Source organism: Streptopelia decaocto (assembly GCF_964273445.1).
Source record: "Streptopelia decaocto genome assembly, chromosome: 1".
Classification (NCBI taxonomy): domain Eukaryota; kingdom Metazoa; phylum Chordata; class Aves; order Columbiformes; family Columbidae; genus Streptopelia; species Streptopelia decaocto.
In genome coordinates, this window is record NC_138663.1 from 65,698,154 (window position 1) to 65,718,919 (window position 20,766).

At 38.9% G+C, this 20,766-nt stretch overlaps 1 protein-coding gene across 8 annotated transcripts in view; it reads right to left on the reverse strand.

Moving 5' to 3' along the window:
• Nucleotides 1–20,766, reverse strand: part of ERC1 (ELKS/RAB6-interacting/CAST family member 1) — a 289,471-nt gene that overhangs the window by 47,474 nt on the left and 221,231 nt on the right. For all 8 annotated transcript variants that reach the window (XM_082042960.1, XM_082042957.1, XM_082042956.1 and 5 more), the window contains one exon: nucleotides 12,169–12,313. In XM_082042960.1, the coding sequence (XP_081899086.1) occupies nucleotides 12,169–12,313 (145 nt within the window). The remainder of the gene's footprint in view (nucleotides 1–12,168; nucleotides 12,314–20,766) is intronic.

The window sequence follows — 20,766 nt, forward strand, 5'->3', positions numbered from 1 at the left end:
CTGGTTTTGGTAATCATGAAAGGGGGGAAGAGAAGAGATACATCTAGAAATATTTTCATCATCTGATAGTGATGCAAAGGATAGAGATGGACAATAAGGAACCAGTCTTAGTCTGCACTTCCCAGCCTGTGGATCCTCCCCATCCAATCTGTGGATCCTTCTTTTTCCAGTCCGGAAGAACATACGGATACCTTGCCCATCTCTCTATGGTGCACAAAACAAAGATCTATGTGTATAAATAAATCTATTTCCCCTTAAAAGAAGAAAAAAAACCCTTGAATGAGAAGGTATTTTACTTATTACTTCCACAGAGCAAATAAACCCGTATGGTCTTCCAAGTTTTAAAGAACTTAGGCATGTGTGTGTTCTTAAGGATCACTATATTGCTTTTATTATTTTTCCAACACCATCAATGTCAGCAGTTGGCAGAAGTTTGGGTTGCTAGCTGTAATAAAAGAGTTTAAGCCAAGGATACATCTACCAGTGTTTTGGAGATGGAGTCCACACTGGCTTGGTATCAGAAATTGTAGTTAAATTTCAGGTTGATGTGAAAAAAGTGAACAGAGTAATTTCATAAACTTTTAAAAGGATTAAGTCTGGTACAACAGTGAAGTTGAATGTTTAAAAAAAGTCATGTTTCCCCCCCCAAATAAAAATCTACTGTAAAAACAAGAGGTACCCAGATTGTTCAGATCCTGAGAAGAACTTGGCTGGAGTCAGCTGTGAGGGTTCCATTTATTTTTTGTTTACTCGACTACAGGAAATATTTGCATTCACACTAAGACAGAGAGGAATTGGTGATAAATAGAAAGAAGAGGACAAAAGACTAAGTTCTGTGACTGTAAAGTTGTGCTCAAAGGGAACAATACCCCTAATAAAATGGCTACCCCTTAACCAGGGCTGTATTCAAGATATTTTCAAAGACCATTGCTTTCCCCAGGCACCTGTACTGTCATCAGTTTTTAATATATATTTGGAGACTAAAGCTGTATGGAATTTAAGACACTAATATTCATCTATACTATTGATTATCTAAAATTGTGCAACATGTTATCGCACAAGTAAATTTACTCAGAATTGAAATTGAGGGTGCCTGACGCTGATTGCTTCATTGATCTCATACCCACAGAAATGCTCGATTATGTCAAGGAAAATCAGGCAGCAAACTTTTGATAACTGAGTTTTAAACTTATTTTGTCTTTATGCATGATCTTGGACCAATCTCTATAAGCATTTCTTGGTGCGGAAAAGACTCAATCCTCTGGCACCACATTTAAAGCCAAAGAAGAAACAGAAACTGTTCCTTTATTTTGTGTTCCATACAGGTCCACTCAGACAGAGCAGAACACAACAGCCCCAAAGATGATTTGTCAAAATCACTACATTGTATTTGACAGCATCATCTGCAAACCCCCATTTAAAGGAGGGACTGGCAGCAGGATCTCTATCAGTATCAACTTTCTCATCTTTATCTTTCAGAATTGGCAGCTGATACCAGAATCCTCACAGCTTCCCAAGTCAGCAGAAAAATCTCTGTCCTCTCCCTACACACATTCACAAATTTCAAGTGACAAAAACATCACCTCTAGGGAAAGACTACACACCTTTGCTTTGGTCATGAATATTTTTTCATCTTAGAAGAGAGGTGTAGAGAACAGAATGTACTTATTAACGAGTAAAATGCATCATTTATTCAGCATCAAAACGTGAATTAAGATTTGGATTCTTTAGAATATAATACCATCAATTTAACAGAACTGACGGGAGTGTGCAGCTATCAGCACCATCCATTTATAGAAGCTATCAAATAACTAATACCTAACTTCATAAATCTATGGCTCCTTTTGAGAAACCTGATATATTTTTCTATCAATTTCCACAAATTATTATGTAAATTAGTGAAGGGTTAGTATCAAGAAACTAGTAGTAATTGACAGCATATATCTTAGATTTTTAACTGCAACATGAAGCTTCAATTGTCCCCTGCACTACCTATTAGTTAGCCTGAGATATGGCATACTAGACTAGGCTCAATCAGATTGATTCAAAAAGAGAAATTATTTTCAGAATTCTAAGGAGCTTAATCCAGTCGATGAGAAAAAAAAACTCAGTAGACTGAGAGGTATTTCAGTGCATAAGCTCAAAAATACCCAAGACTACTGTTCATCAACAGCTCACTATTTACCGAAGCTGAAGTTCATTCTGTACAGTTAAGCCTTAATTTTTCATTATAATGTTTTTAAGATGGAGGGGATTAAAATTCTTTATTGCAGACTATGTATTTTTCCCTACTCTGGCAAAAAAAACACTGATTATGTTACTCCCTTGATAACACAGTAAAATCCTAAACATGCAATAAATTGTACCTTGTAGATCATTAATTTTCATTACATATTTCTAGGTGCACAATTCTTTCCACGATTTCTCCTTCAAGTAAAGAACACATTACTGACATATTAAGTCATACAACTCTAATCAGTAACCTACTTGAAACCTTCTGCATATTTAGTTTATGAATCCACTCAGTCACCTGCTATCTCTGACTTTACCTTCTCCTTACATATTTTTGGAACACACCTTGCTTCACCTATCACCTCACCATGTATAGATCTTACACAAATTAAAACCAATACTAAAGCTTGTATAATGCTTTTCAGCTGTCTGCCACTACCCTTCTACTAACTATCAGTATGTGAATTGCTTTTTATATAAGACAGTGTTTAAAGTCACAAGTTCATTAGGCTTTTTTATCCAAAGAGAAGTAACCACAAACCACGTCTTGCTTTATATCTTTAGTGTGAAACTGTTCAGTGTGTTGTGTGTTCCCAGTGGAATTATAGTAATAAATGTAGGAACAGATAAGCATAATATACCAAGTTACCTCATCTTCCATTCAAAATGTGCTAAAGAGATATGTGTCTCTTCTAGACAATTGCCAGTGTCAGGTAAGACAGCCCAAATGAACAGGAATAATTTAGCATAGAAAAAGCTGAATCTAATCAATGAAATATCAGGATGGTTACACACTCATCTTGGAAAATCCAAGTATTTTTACTGAGTTCAAACAAGTCATTCCAAATCTTCCAGTATCTGAAATTTTGTTGTGAAATTCATGTTTCTTCACAACAAATATATTAATGGGTTTATCTCATCAAGATTATTGACATGTTTAAGTGGAATACTCTCTGTCACCAAAACGTCAGAGTTCCCTGAACAATGTATCCAAATGACAAGATTGAAATATAATCATAAACTCACTGTATGTTCTAGTCAGCCTTCAAACATCATCAATTCAAATACCACAAGAGTGATGCCAAGCCAACTCAGCCACAAGAACCGATTGTCGGAAAGTCTCAAATATTTTACCCCTGAGGCACATCCTGCTGCTGGACAACAAATAGGGAGTAGTTGTGTATGGATACTTTCCAACTACCCCATAAACTGTAGAAGTTCAGCAACAGAAGATGCACCCATCATTTTATTCCTTCAATGAACAACTATTGGCAATCTCAAGCTCTTCTAAACTGCTCTTTCTGAGCTTTTGCATCTATGTCACAAACTCATCAGCTGACACAAAGACTGTCAGAAGCTGAGGGAGGGTAACTGTTCTCAACATAAAATTCGGAGCACAGAAATCTCGTAGAAATAAATACATAAATGCTCTGTTGGATGTGTGGATTAAAAAGACCTGTTCTAATGCATTTTCTTTGTTTAACTGAAAAATGGTGCCTATCAGATCAGTGGTTTGTGCTGTCATAACTATAGAAAACCATCATATGGTACAACTGCGATGTGAAATAACAGTGACTCTATAGACATTGTACTAATTCACAGACTAAGGAATTACTATTTTTTAGGCACAAGTTTAGGTTTCCTAGTGCAGCCTTTTGAAGAGAACAATCTCACTCAGTGTTCTTAACTCCATAATACCACTGACAAGCCTTGGTCCTCTCACTGTAGGCTTAACAATTTTAACTGATGTCAAACACTGGCAGGTTGGTTGTTGCTTACAGATATGGGATACAGAGTGTCTCAACTCTTGTCCTGCAATCCTGATCTTCTAGTCAGGGACAATGTTTCTTAAATAACTTAGCATAGGAGTTCATAACACTGTAAATGTCACAGTAAATGCTGTCAGCAACTATCCAATTAATTTACATATATTTGTGGAAATTTTTAGTAAATAAGAAAGCTGTAATACTATAATATGAAAATCTTAATAAAATCAATAAATGGAGGAATATTTCCAATAGACTAAAACAGATTTTTGAAAACTGAGATTGAACTTGGGAAATATTAGTCCATAAAGTATTTTTTTAACTGTTACGAATGTCTAGAAAGAAGGGGTAGCATGTACTGTGTTGTCATCTGAGTCCCAAAGTACTTTTATAAACCTTAAAGCTCAGTCTCTCAGTGAGGAAAAAACCTTTCCCTTCAAGCAAACCTACAAAGCCACCATCACGATGCCCTAGAAGTGAAGCCACAAACAGAAGGCAGGCATGGCCAACAGAGAGTTCCTTTCTCTGGCACCGTGAGGCCAGCGACAGCAAGGAGCTCACTTTATTGTTTAGCAATTCAAGAGGCAGAGGGTAAAAGTAAAACGAGGAGAGAGAGGGGATCGAGAGTCTAAGTAATACCACGGGAAGATGAAATGTTGCCCCAGAAAAGACTGCTGACGCTGCATGGAGTGCTGTTACTGTGGTAATTGATGATTAAAAGTGATGGGAAAAAAGTCTGGAGCACATGGCAGGGGGAAGGTGCTTTCTTTTAATCCGTGAGGGCTTCTTGCGCTGTGCTTCAGGCAGCGACGTTCAAGGACAAGACAAAGCTTTGCTTTCTGTGCCTGCTTGGCTGCTGTTGGGGCGCCGGGGTCTGCTCCTGGCAGAGATCCCCACTTGACAGAAACAATTACTGAGGACCAAAGCCTGGCAAAACCAGCAGCAGCGTGATTGATAATCTGGACGGATTACAGGTCTTTGACAAAAGCCACGGTGCTTAAATTTGATAGCTGGCAATGCTTGATGAGAGCCAATTAGTGGATATATATTCACTTCAGCCAAAAATTTCTTCTGTTTATAGTCCAATAGCTTCCTGAGTAGGAATAAAGTGATTTCCCCCACTTTTGCCCGCTCACATGTATACCAGCCACACTGTCAGTACAGCCATGAATATATTATAAAACCCCAATTTTTTGGTATCTTTGTATAACAAAGCCAGTAGATTCAAATTTTGTAAAGCTGCATTTGACCCTACAGATAGTGATAGTACATGAACCTGAAAAAAGATGACTTTACACTGACTCTACATACCACACAGCGTGTAAACAAGTCTGCGACTGCACTATTTAGGTAACAAGTCTGCTACAAGTGACAATAGTTCTCAAAATGTTTCATCATTCCTTGAAAATTTTCTGGCAAAGTACATTAATCTGTCTGCTGCTGTTTTGAACAAGTTAGCCTGGCATTTGGAGAATGCCAGAATTCACAGAGTACCTTCTGTTCTGCCCAGTACATGCAGGAACCTCTGACATGCAACTCCTCTTCAAACTCATCTGTCCTTCACTTTCTTATCACATAGGTTTTCTTTCCACACTTTTGCATCTTTTTCCACTCTTGCTAGTGCAACTACGTGGGTACTGTGGTGAAGAGATCAATAAACAAAGATGGATCCAAGTGCCCTAAATCTCATCACTTGTTTCAAACATTAACTTTTACTTTGTTTTCTCTGCTATAAAGATGCCAACATCACCACACTTAGGCAACTTGAATACTTTCTAGACTTCCTAAGTCCCCTTCTGACAGAGGTTTGAGAGGTACCTCCACTCATTAAACTTCAGTGGGCACCATCACACCACTGGGACCTCTCAGATGCTCTGAGAGAACAATGGTAGTTCTGTCACTGAAACAGTACTATACTCAGTAATTATCTGCAGTGCTTGTACCCATGTCACCTGAAGAAGAAATTAATCTGCTAATAGGGTAATCATGCTCATCAGACACAGTTTCAAACCACAACACCTAAGGCAAAGGAAAGACTTAAGTGCATGCCTCACAGAATCTGTATTATTTCATCAGGCAGGGTGGTAATAAAAACTGCCAGAAGTGTGGCCATGCTGATACAGCTCCACAGCAGTAAGAAGAAAACACACGCCTGTCAGTCTCCTTTGACCTGTTTTACATTCTCCTGTTACAAAGAGAAATGACTTGAACCAGTGGAACTTCACTTCGGAAAAGTTCACAGCAGAGGAGTGTCAGGTGTCAGTGTGAGAGGTTTCCAGGGAAACAAGTAACAGTGGAAAAATAGCATTTTCAGGGTGAGAAGCTATTCTGGAATCTAAAATTCTTTCCTTTTCCTTGTGATCCCGTGAACCACATTTACTTGAGAAACAAATCTTTGCAGTACCTTGGCCTCATAAGGAAAGCCAGCCAAAATCTTTGCAGGACGAAGCACAAACTAGCACAGAGAAAACAGCTTTGGGACTTGCACGGCTAGATGAAATATATATTGAATATTGCATCAATGCTGACTATTAATACTACTAGTCATCGCCAAAGAGTTCCTCTCAATTTATGGGAATGGTAAAAGCCACTCAAATTCATGCTGGCCCACAGAGGAAGAAATGATCACGATGAGGATAGAGAAGTAGAAGGGAACGACAGATATTAAAGATTCCTTTGAATGATAAGCAAGCTGACTACATAACCCATACTTCCAATAGTATGAGGTTTCTTATCTCCCTTCACTAAAACAGAAAGGAGCTTTTTTCACCAAGTATAAGCAAACAGCAAGAGTGTATATGGCAAGAACAGGAAAGGAGAGGGATTGTACGAAATGGAAGTACTAAGGGAGGGAGAAAACGTAGACATTAGAGATATATATTAGAATGAAAAGGGAGCTGAAGACAAAGGTTGATCTGCTACTCAGTCAAAAGTGAAAGCCATCAAAAAATAAAGCCAAGAAGCTCGAAGTGGTCCTGCCTTTGCTGTGTCAGTCTTCACTAAAATCTGTACTCAGGTGAATAACAAAATTTATTTCAATACTCAGAGAATAACATTTTAGGGCAGGAAAGGAAAAGAACAGATGAGATGGTACTCAAAACCAAATCAGATATCTTTGAATTTTCTAGCTCTGACTATACTATGCTAGGAAAGAGTTTATCTACTATAATGAAACCTACTAATGGTTGTTTTTGGGAACCGGTGAGGTTTTGGAAAACTCTATTAGCATTTCTGACACTGTCTCACATGACATGCACATGAACAAATTCAGCTATGGAGAAGCCTCATTTTGAGTTTTGTCCAGTTCGTCCACACTTGGAGAAAGAAAAAGACAAATAAGATCTAAGAAAGAACAACTGGAATGATCAGATACCTAGAAAACAAGACACCTGAAAACTGGAACTGCCTAGTTTAGAGAATAACACAAGAGGAGATACCTCTGTGTAAACCAAACAGGCCGCTAAAAAGTGCAAAGAAATAGTATTTCTTTTCTATGCCTATAACAGATAGAAAAAGTAGTAATGAGCTTTAATTGCAGTAAGGGTGATTACACATGTGCAATGACATTATAAAGATGGATGAGCCATAGAAAAGACTTCCCAAGACTGAAACTCTCCTTTACTAATAGTCTTTAAGAAGAGATTACAGGTATAATCAATTCTGCTTTGAAGTGAGAGACATTTTCTATGATTAAAATACAAAAATGTTGGTACAAAACTATTCGGGAAATTATATTCTGTAGTAGTTATCAACTGTTCACTAACAAAATGGATGAATAAATCAAGTGGGTTACACAGAACTCTGTGTTGAGCTCAGTACTAATCAGTATTTTTCATTAACAATCTGTGTGACAAAAGAAAATATATGTTTACGAAATATATGGTGGGTGGTTCTGCAAGCATGCTAAAGCATAGGATCAAAACTCAACATGCTCTTAACAAGACCAAGGAACTGATCTGAAAATTACTTTTATTTTGGAAAAGGCAGCATAATCAAATGTACCCAGCATTAACCTAACCTGGGGTCACACCTTTTAAAATGAAAATGTTGAGATCCCATCATCAATAACACTGAATCAAGCTAGTTCCTGGTAACTTCTGCTACCGTGTATTTAAAAAGAATTGGGAATTATGAAACATCATATAATAATACGAGTGAATACAGTGATTTACAAACAATTCAACTGAATAATACTCCAAGCTCTCAGAAAAAAAAAAAAAATACACTGATACAGTTCAGAGCCTCCTAAAACTTTCATCACTATTACTTAGCATTTGTAGCATGGGAGCGCCTAGACATGTTGGTCAAGTCGGGCCCCCACTGTGCTGGACACTGTATGAACACAGAAAATGCTTTGCTGCAAACAGCTCCTAGTAGAAAACACCAAGTGTTAAGACTCAAAGCCCACAGACAGGTAAACCTCAGCCTGTTCCAATATGCCTCCCCTTTACTACTCAAAACTGCAGAGTAGCACTTTGCCCTGTTGCAACAAAGGGAAGACCTTATTGTGGCCTTTCAGTACTTAAAAGGGGCCTAAAAGAAAGATGGAGACAAACTTTTTAGCAGGGCCTGTTGTGATATGACAAGGGGTAATGGTTTTAAATTAAAGCAGGGGAGATTCAGATTAGACGTGAGGAAGAAATTTTTTACAATGAGGGTGGTGAAACACTGTCCCAGGTTGTTGAGGTGGTAGATGCCCCATCCCTGGAGACATTCAAGGCCGAGCTGGACGGGGCTCTGAGCAACCTGATCTAGTTGAAGGTGTCCCTGCTCATGGCAGGGGGTTGGACTAGATGGCCTTCAAAGGTCCGTTCCAACCCAAACTATTTTATGATTCTATGATATCCTGATCATTACAACAAATATATCCTGATCCTTATAACCACGCTTGACAAGGAAAGGAATAAATGGTGAACAGGCTACTTTCTAACAGACGAGTGGTAGATGTGATGCCACAAAGCAGACCAAAGCCCCTTGGGTCTCCATCAGTTCCAGCAGGATGCACATCACGGGGGCTTCTGGATGGGTATGATCAGTGCAGGCTGGCTGGCGCTCATCAGGCTCCATCTGGACTTGGTTAGCCAACCTTCAGCTCTGTTTTCTTGCATCAGCCCCGGCCCCCTTTGGTGAAGCAGCCTCCCAACCACTGCTTCTCCATGAACTACTCACAGAAACAAAGTGCTCTGGGGGGAAGTAAATTGGGACCACATTAGCTGGTGACCCTCGCCCCACAACTGGCCTGCCTTTTCGATGACAGAGGAAATCCCTCATACAAAGTGACAACCAATATGAAACAGGCAGCTCCATTTACTGGAAAGCCTGGTCAATGCCGAGTGCCTCATTAGGAAATGGTCTCTATATTGAGGCGCATTCCTGCAATTCAGAGCCTAGAAACTCTAAATTAAAACAACATTGATGCCATATCCTCTTTCCGAAATGCCTCTCTTCATCCAAGCTTTAATATGCATACTTAAAGAAATTAAAGAACCAAAATGTCTTTGGCAGGAATCTTTCCCTTTCTCTTGCACTAATACTCTCACCGTTCAAACAACCAAGAACATGACACTGTGTCGGGAAGGGACAAAGGAGAGTTAAAGCAAGGAATAACCACAGAGTCCTCCCGAATCTGTACAAACTTTCCTTGATGAATCTATGTGCCTTCACCAATATTTTTTAAATAAATAGAAACCACCTGAAATGCAGGGCTGAATAAATCAGATGGTTTTTTTTGTCCAAGAAGTAAATTGAGGCTCATCAGTAGAATGAGTTCTTGTTTTGGGAGAAAATTGTACCTTTCTCTACGCTAAGAAAGGTCAATTAACAGTAAGTCAGTCTAATAATAGTGGTAGCTATTGTAGCAACTCAATGATAACCAGCACAAGCAATGAAAAGGCATAATCTGAATCCCATCATACGTGGTTGGATCCATTCACACTCACTATTGCAGCGTAGTCGGAAAACTGCTCTTCCTTGTCAGAGGCTTTTCCCAGTTTGCAGTGAGATTCAGAAATCAGGCCCAAGGTACCCACCACAGCTTGTGTAACTCTTCACACAAACCACCTCCTTCTGCTATTGCTCAGCATTTCTGTTTGCATCCTACGTACATGGAAACGGGAATATTTTAGTCAGCCGTGCCTGACAGCCAACTGCAAGAGCTGTTCTCCCACCACAAAGCCTAAGCAATTCCTAGAAATGGGATGGACTGAGACACCAAATGCTTATCAGGGAGCTCAGCAGCTCTGAAATAATGTTAAAGGCAGAAGGAAGGAATTACTGAGGTCAGGATCCTAGCTCTGAATCTGAAGGGTTGAATAAACTTCTGAAACTCCAAAACTGTTTTTCAAAGACTTCCAGAAGATTCTGATTAACTGGCCTCACTTGCATTTCTTGAACAGCTGTGTTCAATACATCTGCAAGTCTGAAAGATTTTTCATTCACAATTTCTACTGTAAATTTAGGAATTACAGCTATACTTTTAGGAAGTTCCTGAAATGCTATATAGTCCTGTGGAGCTGGAAAACACAGATGGACCTTTGTTCTCAAAATGTAGAAAAGGGTCCATGTAGAGAAAGCTTAAATTGATGAAGCAGCACAGTTGTTTTGTTGGAAAATATGAGGCTGGTGACCTGTAATAACTGGAGAGGACCACAAGGGCCAAGTACACAGAATATTTGCAAAGCATGTGGAAAAATAAGATTCCCTTTAACTATATCAGTAATGAGGATCCTGTAAAATCTCCTAGCCTTCTCTTTTGACCCATCTCCTATTTCTGGAGCTGCCAAAGTTGCTATGATTTGAATTGATGCACAAAAAGTACTCAAAGTGCCAAAACTACTGGTAAAGAAAAAACTAAATGTGATTTCAGATCCTCTGCATCTTATAGAGGTGCTGAGTATTACTGTGCCATGATTAGTAACTTTGAGGAGCTTTTCTTTCTACGTGTTGAAAGTTGCACACAAAAAAGGATAAAAGGTGTTACATCCTTAAGATGTAGGACAGAGTTAGGGAGAAAGTGTCATATCTCTATTAGGTCAAATAAATATTTCTCAGGCATAGTTTAAACATGAAACTAATTACAACTGTTGCTCAAAAGTAAATAACAGAAGACTGTAACCTATACTTCTTGCTCATCTTGAAGCTGGTATAACAAAACTACTGCTCTTAAATTAAACCTTAAATAATTATCTTAGAAATTCATGGCAAATAACCTACACGTGTTTCCTAAGGAAGATGCAAAGTAATCCCTTATCAGAAAGCCGATGTGGTTTTGTCTTACTGTCTTTGAGAACAACAGAAACTATATGGTTGACAGATGAAATGTTGCACATAAAACTTTATGAAGATGGGAACAGTGGCACTGAAGAGATTGATACTGGATTGGCAGTAGCATATGTGCTATTACAGGGACTGTGGCAAGGGAATACCTCAGAAAAACCCACCAGAAGTCCTGAAGTGAAAAATCTACACAGATTTTTTTCATATCCTAAATATCTTATTGCCTGGGACCCATTTTGGTTCCTCTGTGTTTATTTGCAATGTATTTTTCACATTGCATTCAATACAGAAACACAATATTAAGTGCTTGAATAGAAACATACTTTTTTTCTGATTGTTATGCCAACACAAAAAAGGTCTTGGAAATGGGAGAGGGACAGAAACAGGAAAGGTCCAATCTACTCATTAGTACAAGACCTCCCAAATTCCACTCTGGTAGCTGGCATTCCCATATGGTGTTCCTGTCACAGTAGAGACTGTGTGGTGTAACACATTCACATTTGAGCTTTACAGCAAGGAGAATTTTCTTCCATGTACATTTCTTCTCTGACAAGGCAAATACAGAACACCAGAAGATATATCACTCCATTTCCCTGAACCTGCAGTTATTTGTGCCTCTAGAAGATAAGAATCAATGTCCTTTCCATTCAGTTTCCTACACGTTCTATCACACATTTACTGCTCGGGCAGTGGCACAAAGAAATTTCCCTCAACACTGACTTTTTTCCCCAACATGTTTTACAGGCTTCACAACCAGTAGCTAGTTTGAAATCATTATTTATGCACCTTCTATCCCAGCATACTACAGGATTATACATTATTAGTTCCACAAATCAAGATCATAATCTCACACCAGACTACTAACTGGTTTCTTTCCTAGCCCTCCTCTACTCACCTGCTGCTTGAGCTGTTGCACGAGACGGTCCTTCTCTCGTTTCAGCGCAGCGACTTCGTCTTGGGTCTTCTTCTTAGAGGATGAAAGTTCTAGCAGAGCAATATTGGCATCTTTTTCACTAATGGCAGCAAGAAGGGCTTCTTGTCTGAAAAATACATATATATATATATATACATACATTATTACTCTGCAAAAGTTAGAGTAAGCCTCTACATCGAGTTGAACATACCATAAATGCTGTAGCAGTGTGCAACTCCGAAGAACAGTAACAACAGTAAGAACAGTAACGTTTGTCATGGTTATATGTCTGTTGGTGCAGCAGGAAGTCAAGACCTGCTTGCCTCCCCCCAAATGACTGTGTTGATACCAAATTATTGCTTATAGGATAAGAAAAACATATAATAATATGTTATTATTCTGCACTCCAACTCTCAGTTTTTAATAACTACCATTTATGATTACTTTGGCTGAACATTTTCATTTTTTATAAAGTTCTAAACATTTCCAGAAGAGATTTTGAGAATACATATGCAAAGACTGTACTAATCGTAAGACTTCTGTGTTAAATTATATTAGGTTAAACTGCCTATGCATGCAGCTGTTTTAGAGGGAAGATGGCATATGACAAGTTTCACTTGAACAGTATAGTTTATTCCCAGAAGGAAACGACAACACAGACAGTTTTGTGCTGTATGACAGATGTTGAAATAGGTGCCTTCAAGGATGCTTGAGCTATTATTTTGCTTTTCTTGTGAGTAACCAATATAATGAGCTTGTTGGATGCACATCCTGAGTTATTAAGACAAACGCAGGCCTGCCCCCATCACAAACCTTTTGTAGCCTCGCAGAAATGGTGTAAGCAAGAACATTCTGTAGCAAGATCTTGAGGCTCAAGCACTGTAATAACTAGATACAGAAACACTGCCTTGCCATAGTCTTTCCCAATAGCTAAAAACTGTTATGAATGGAGTTCAGAAACATTTTATAGATACTGGGAAGAGAAGAGACAAAGCCAACAGCCCTGATCATAAATCAGCAGTTCTGTAATGAACTCAAAGGATTGTTCTATGTTAGGGAAAACAACTGTTTTTGTCCTTTGATCTTAATTCTCATCTGTAGCTGATGCAGCTAAATCAGGATGTGCGACAGGGCGTTAAAGAAAAACTTTGGCCTTATTGTCCAATAAGGGTGGCTTGTCCCACCTCTCATCACCATGCAAAGATGGAATACAGTAAGGTCCTATCCATTTGTGGCTGTGTGAACGATGGCATCTTGCAGGAGTGATGATGAAAACCAAACTTCAAATACTACAGATTTCCTATTACTTTTCATCTAAAAATTTAGTTACAAATGCAGTTAAGAATAGTAAAAATTCCAAATTCCCAAATAATCCAAATTTTTACCTGTTCTACTTTATAAACAAAAACATATTAATATTGCTAATTTCAGAGAATGATTTTTAAAAAATAATCCAATGTGCTAAAACTATTCTGCTTATCATGCCAATAATAACATTGCTCTAATGCTTAGTCTTTTATTAAAGATGTAAGAAAAGTTATAGAAGCCTAATGTAAACTATTAAGATTGCTTTTAGTTATACCAATCTATCCTTCTGTTTGTTGTCAAAATTTTTTTTAATAAAGACCCATTACAATCTGGTGACTTGGGATCACACTGGCAAACTGATGAGGGTAGCAGTGACACTAAATCCGCATTTTGGAATTACCACTACTTGAGCTGTCTTTATTTGTACTAATGTAGCATCTTCCTAGACAATTTAATCTTAGTTAGGAATATGTAATTGTGGCTAAAACAAAAATACTCAAAAAAAGTACTCATTGAGCTCCATGTGAAAGAACACATGAACGAGAAAATTTGAGAAGAACAGGACAAATGGACAATGCTTTTATGTAATATTGATGTTTTAAACATACGTATTTAGCATACTGGACTTTTAAACTGAGGGCTTGAAAAGGAAAAGGACCAACAGCACTGGAGTACAGAAATTTTTACCTGTTAAAATGCTGAAAACTTACAAATTTTATGACCCTGGTGAACTTGAAAAGATGGATTTAATATTGCAGTGTTTCTGACGACCGTGAGTGAGATAGTTCCATCAAGTACTTCAGTGTTTAAATCAAGTGTGCAGGGAGATGTACACTTAAATATGCAGGATGTAGTCAGACAGCTTGCATTGGCTGCAGTTCTACTGGATAAAGAACTTACTGTCCTGGATACTTACTTAGTAACTGCTTCTCCAACCTGTAAGAATAACTACATGTATACTTGCTTCTTGACCTTGTTCTCAAAAGTAAGAACAATACTGGTTTGCCTCTTAAAAGAAAACCCTCAACACCTTGTTTTTAATAGAATGGGACCAAGAAGCAACTCCATGTGCAGTCCTGCTGCCAGGTCTAAGAAGACGGTGGCCTCGGAGAGGCAGCTTGGGGCTCCAACCTTTTAACTCAGCTCAGCACTTTTGCCCGCAGAGTTATGTGAAAGACAGGTTGACTCCACAGCTCTGGAGCGGAAACTGACAGGTTCTGAGGCTGTTTCTCTTTGAGAGTTGTATGGGTAGACACCACATTTAAAGAGCTCTTGTTATTTTTTACAGGTGGAAAAAATAGCACTGCTCTCACTTGCAAGGCGTGAAGTTTTGCTGAGACAATGGGTGAAAATTGACTTGCCGCTGAGAAAGTCCATGACTGCTTTCAGATGAGCGATAGCTGGGATGGAAGAACACCTTTTCTTATACATCACAGGTTTAGGTGAGAAGAGGGTGATGATGTATGGCCTGGCTTCCTTCTGATCTCAGTGACCAAGCTTTTGGAAATTTTTATGCCAGTGAAATCTTAAGATCTCTATCACTTCACAGGCAGAAGAAACGAGAGCATAAAAAAGAACACTGCTAAGATGTGATCTCTGTTCACCCCCGCAGTCACTGCAATGATTGCTAGAGCTTAGCTGAAGCTACCCATACACAGAAGTTCGCTGTTATCAGGATCTCAACTGAAAGCATATACCCTGTATCAAAAAATGTGAAAGAACCATGTATTTCAAGAGGAAAAGGTGTGTTTCAACAGACAAAATTGTTTGCCATCTGACAGCAGAAGGGACTTACACAATGGACTTTCAGTGGGTGGAATTTCTCTCTGGATTTATACAGGTGTTTCCTGTACACTCTAAGAGTAAGCTTTTTTTTCAGTGGACTAACAGCATATCAAAAATCTGACAGATCCAGTCTGAGGAATGCCTGGATCCTGCCTAGATCATATATATTATAGAAAAACTAGGACCTTAAATTATTCCTTGTCTTTCAAGATGTGACACCACAAAGTTTGGCAATTTTTTAGGCACTTTAGGATAATCTTAAGATACTCTAAATACATTTCTTCTATGAAGAAATACAAAGATTCTGATGACTAAATGGAGACAAAGCCTGGAAGAAAGGACAAGGTGCACATCAGATTCCCAGCTGTAGTGTCAAGATTGTAGGTGTGGGAACAACCGATAATGGGTGCATTATTATTTCCACTTTGCTTCTGTTGCTTTATGGAAAAGCATCCAATTTTGGATGGCTGCCTGAGACATGAAAAAATATCAATAGATTGAAGTGACAGAACATGATCCATGACCTCTGCTTTTTTCCTGCTATCGGTATCCTGGGAAAGACGGGCTGGCTTGGAGCTCTGGTAATTTTCACTTTCTTTGGAGTAATCTGTTTTGATTCTAAAGAAACACTCATTCTTTTAATAGTAAACCCACAATCCTCACTGATGATTCAGGACCAGAGCCAAGAATATCTCTGTAACAATATCTATATAGCCATTACTCTGGTATGGAAATTTGAGGTGCCTCAAATAGCACGTAAAACATACCTTCTGCAATCAAATCCTTTGTTGCCCATCTTCTTAAGTGAAAACTCCAGGACCAGGAAAATGAGATATGGATAGCAGCCCATTACTTATGTTTTTGCTGAATAATCTTCACCACCATGTCTTAGAAAAAAAACCTCCCACTGGCCAAAATTTCAGTGCTATATCATGGGTGAGACTGGGGTGCTGGTCAAGAAGTGAGGTGAAAGGCATTGTGGTTTTCTAACCGTTTTCTGGAACTGAAATAAGATGAAGTTTGAATCAAGGTAAAAAAAATATCCTGTGACGTAATATGTGCACTATAGCCACATTTTTGGATTCTTTAAGGTCAACGTATACTGTTTCACATGGGAGAAGTGCAGGTGTCACTGTCAGCTCTGCTGAAAGGACACATGTTTGTAATGGCACATAACTGTTCTCAACGGAGCTTGTAATTGCTAAAATGGTTCTAAAAGACCACAAAAAGCAAGTATCACCAAGCAAAAGACAAGGTTTGTGACTGAAGAGCACTACAACACTGACTTGGTTCCCTTCTTGACAGTTGTTATCCCCTGGGAGACCAGAAGAACCTGCTGTAAGACAGGTGAGGTGGCAAGAAGGAGGAAATGAGCTGATGTGCGAATGGTGCCAGGAGCATATGAGCAAACCTATCTGTCAGGAGTGCTGCTGTCAGACGTAGATGCTCAACTTCAGTTTAGGTAACAGCCAGTGGTCCAGGCTTAGCTTCTTCAGCAAGTGGTGTGTCTTTGGTTCACAATGTCAAAGGTCCTGACACATTCTAATAAGCAGGCAAAGAACACACTTGCCACACAACCCAAGTGATTGATCATTTAAAATACTAGCTAATGCCAATGTCATCACATAAACCTGGCTCACTTAAGTCAGTGCTGGTATTTCAGACAGTGGTAGTAGTGTAGCTGTGGCAACAGCAACTCAGGAGGGGGAAAACTGCTTGTTTATTTCTCCTTTTGGACAGGTTCTGTAGCCTGAACTGAGCTGTACAGCAGCTCGCAAGAAGTAAGCAGACTTCAAAACAGACTGAATATTACCAAGGGAAAGCTGAGATGGCAATAGTGTAGAAAATACAGTGAAAAGACATTTAGGATTAACTCTGAATTGGACAAAAAGCGGAGGGCTTTTTTTTTCTTCTATTTATGCTGAAGCCCTTCATTGAATGTGGATCCTTATCACCACAGACTGGAGTGACACCAAGACTAGTAGGTTCAATTCTTAAGAGAAAATGGTGCATATTATCTGAAGATGAATATCATTATTATTTACTCTGTTTGCAGTCTTAAGAAAAATGATGCAAAGAAAGATGAGTGTGCCTTTTTGAAAACAGCTACAGAATAGCTACATGGTGGTAGAACCGCCTCTGGAATACTCCTCACTCATCCAGTCTCCATTATGTTTGCAGTTCAGCTGGGACTGAGAATTCTTAGAGCTGATACCAAGGACACAGAGATAATTAATGACTCCAACTCTGAGACACTGACCGATCCAGAGGACCGAAATATCTTATGGAAGGCAAGGATGACCACAGAGCCGAGACGCCACTGAAAATTGCCATGACTGAATTCTGATCTCAAATACCGTGAGCCTGGAAAGCATTCCCGACGAGTTGCACTTACTAGCATCTTAATACTTTTGTCAACACATAAAAAAGAATAGTGTGCGAAGGCACATATCTTTTAGACCTTCAACAGAAACGTCTGATTTTTGGGAAGATAACAGGGCAAAACTGTAACAGTTTAAACTGCAGCTCAGTTTTCAGTACAGGCCTTGAATCAAGGCAAAACTTTAGGAATGTCCCTCAGCCACAGAAATGGTAAGTTTTTTTAAAGAAAGCTTAAAAATCAGAACACTGTACTACTAGACTACTACATATTACTAACACTACAAACAGCAGAAATAGAAGGCATCCAGCAAAGCAGTATTTTCTAAATCTTTCTGTAGCAGAGAAGAAAGGATTTAAAGAACTGTACAGCATTTAACTTCAGAAGCTGAACAATATTTTTCCTAGAGAATACTTCACCTGCAGTGACTTCAGTAAAAATGGCAGGTGCTAGCATCTCATACACGTGTTTACAGAGGTCCTAGAAAAAGATATACGCAGCACAGACACTTCTTTTGTTGTCTTGAGTGAGGATAAATAAGTGATACAGTCCTTTGAGTGACCAAGTGTTTAAATGAACCCAGAAAATAAGGAACTACAGCTCATACATATTCAGTTATCAGGCCCTATTAGCACCAAAACACCCTCATGTGCAGTGGAATCAAAATTGTAACACATCTCCCTCGTGCACTGCAGACGCCAGTCTTGCTTCATTCCTCCTTCTCCTCTAAGGTGAACCACAGCATATTTTTGCAAATGGGGACATGAGACTTTCTAACTACACAGTGACCCTCAGCACTGCAGGACTAATATGCTGTACTCCTGAAAAATATGTTGTAGCAAAGTAAGTCCAATAAGTAATAAAAAAGGTTCATCCACAACAATAAAAATGTTTTAACTATCAGGGTAGCCAAGTTTGTCCTCTGGCTTATAAATACTAATAGAATCAAGATGTCTTTAAATGGTTCTCCACAGCACTTGGTTTCAGTATACTATGTTACTCCTTCACAGCTCCTTCCTAGTAAAGGACAGGAATCCTTTTGGTAAAACATAACAGAAAGTGAATTTTAAAAAGCAGTTTTGTATTTTGCAGCACAGTTCTCAGGGTCATAAGGCTGGAATATTTGTTGGCTGTATTATTAGAAAGAATAACCTCCTGCAAACAGTGCTGAATTAATGATGTTTCAAAACATAAAAACTATACATATTCACTAAAAGAATAGGTTTACATATATCAGAGAGAACACAAATTCCATATGGAAAAGTTATAAATACATTGTTCTACATAATTTTATTTCAAATTATGAGATTTCTTCCTATGTGGATTATTTCTGAAAGTGCAGATGAGATAACATAAAAGCAATATTGAGATTAGCAGCAGGTTTGATTTTAATGTCACTGAGGAACTGGGATAATTCCATCAGGTCTGGTTTCATTATAGGGATCAAATCTGTTTTCCTTTTGTCAGGCATTGAACTACAGCATTTAAGGATCTGGCACAAATTTGGAGAGATCAGGTAGCTACAAGCTCATAGCAATCCAGTCAGTTCCTTCTGTGCTCTTCTGTGAGGGATGACTGACCTGCCAGAGTTTTCAACCTGGTGTATTAGGATAAAGTGCAATTATGGCTGTTATGTGTTTAATACAGAAGGCTTCAAACTGGAAAGGTTCTGCTGTTTCATAAACTGTTTAGTCACCCCAGCGGTAAGGGCATCAGTCACCACAGAAGGAAGGAGCTGCTACTTGGGCAGTACTTGCTTTGGTTGTCTGATTTTTGCCTGCTGCATTTACTCAAAGCCCACAGAAAATGCTGATCAAGCTTTTCATGCTTTTCTATCACAGACTTACTATGGCGAATCTTCATTACAATAAAAACTGTATTATTTGCATATGAATAAAAAATCCCATGAAGTAACAACAGCATAAAGAACTAGCAGGCAGAGATTCGGATGAAGTATTGCAGTATTATGAGAACAAGATAGACTTTTAGGTGACAGCTCAGAATATAAAGGTGTTAGGACACAGTATGTAGCAACTTCATGAGTTTGGCAGAATTACTCTGTTTGGATGGGTCACACTTGATAATCTCTTAAAAAGTAAACAGTAAACAACGCACTAAACAGTTGATCCAATGGGGCAGTTCTCCTGGCAATAACATCATGAACTGTGTCAACACATATACAACAGTAGTTCCAAACTTCACATTTTTTTCTACTTTTTTGCTGCTTATAGAGCATCTTCTGACTGCTCTTGAACTGTGTGGAGAGTTAATTCCAGTTTCTAACACCCTGAGACCCCAGCAATTAACAGTCCCCGTCCTGTCAGTGTGTTAACTGAACCTGCAATACCTTTCATGGAGGAGGCCGTCCTCGCGGAGCTCTGGGTAGCAGAATTTGGCAGTCATACCAGAGAACACCATTTCAAGATGCTAATAGACCAGTACCTTACTTAATACACAAATTGCAAAATTCTGCACCTGCTACAATTCCTGCAGTATTTAAGATACAGCTATATGAAAAACACAAAGTATCCCAAATTGAACAAAACATTTGTCCAAAAGAAACTCCAGCAACCTCTTGCTGCAAGAAGGTGGGGAAAAAATGTAACTTGGCAGTGTGTATTACCTGCACTTTTAATTACACCTGGGAATAATCAAACCTCAGGCTGCAAAATTATTTCCCAAACACAGCCTTACACCTTAAATCAAAAGGGATAATACCATTCCTTCCATTCCTGTACTTGTTTCCTGAGTCAGCCAGTTGCCTTTGCCTTGTCTGGACAGCACATCAGCAGTCCTTCTCACCCCTGATCTGCACTCTCATAGCTACCAAAAAGGAATTGCAAATTTAAGCAAACCAAGTGAGAAGAAAATTAGCATGGCTTAAGCTGACACAAGCTAGGGTTCTTGCTGGAAGAGATGATTCTGCCCTCCCATTTGCAGCGCCACTAACTGTGTATCCCTGCAGTCTGGTGAGCCAGTTAAAACTTAGCCCTGAATATAACAGGAGGAACCCAAATCTGACCACGCAAATCTGGTTCCTTATTCCTAAAGGAACTGCAGTTCTTCAAGATGCTGTGACAGTGTCAAATCCTTATCTGCCAAAGCCA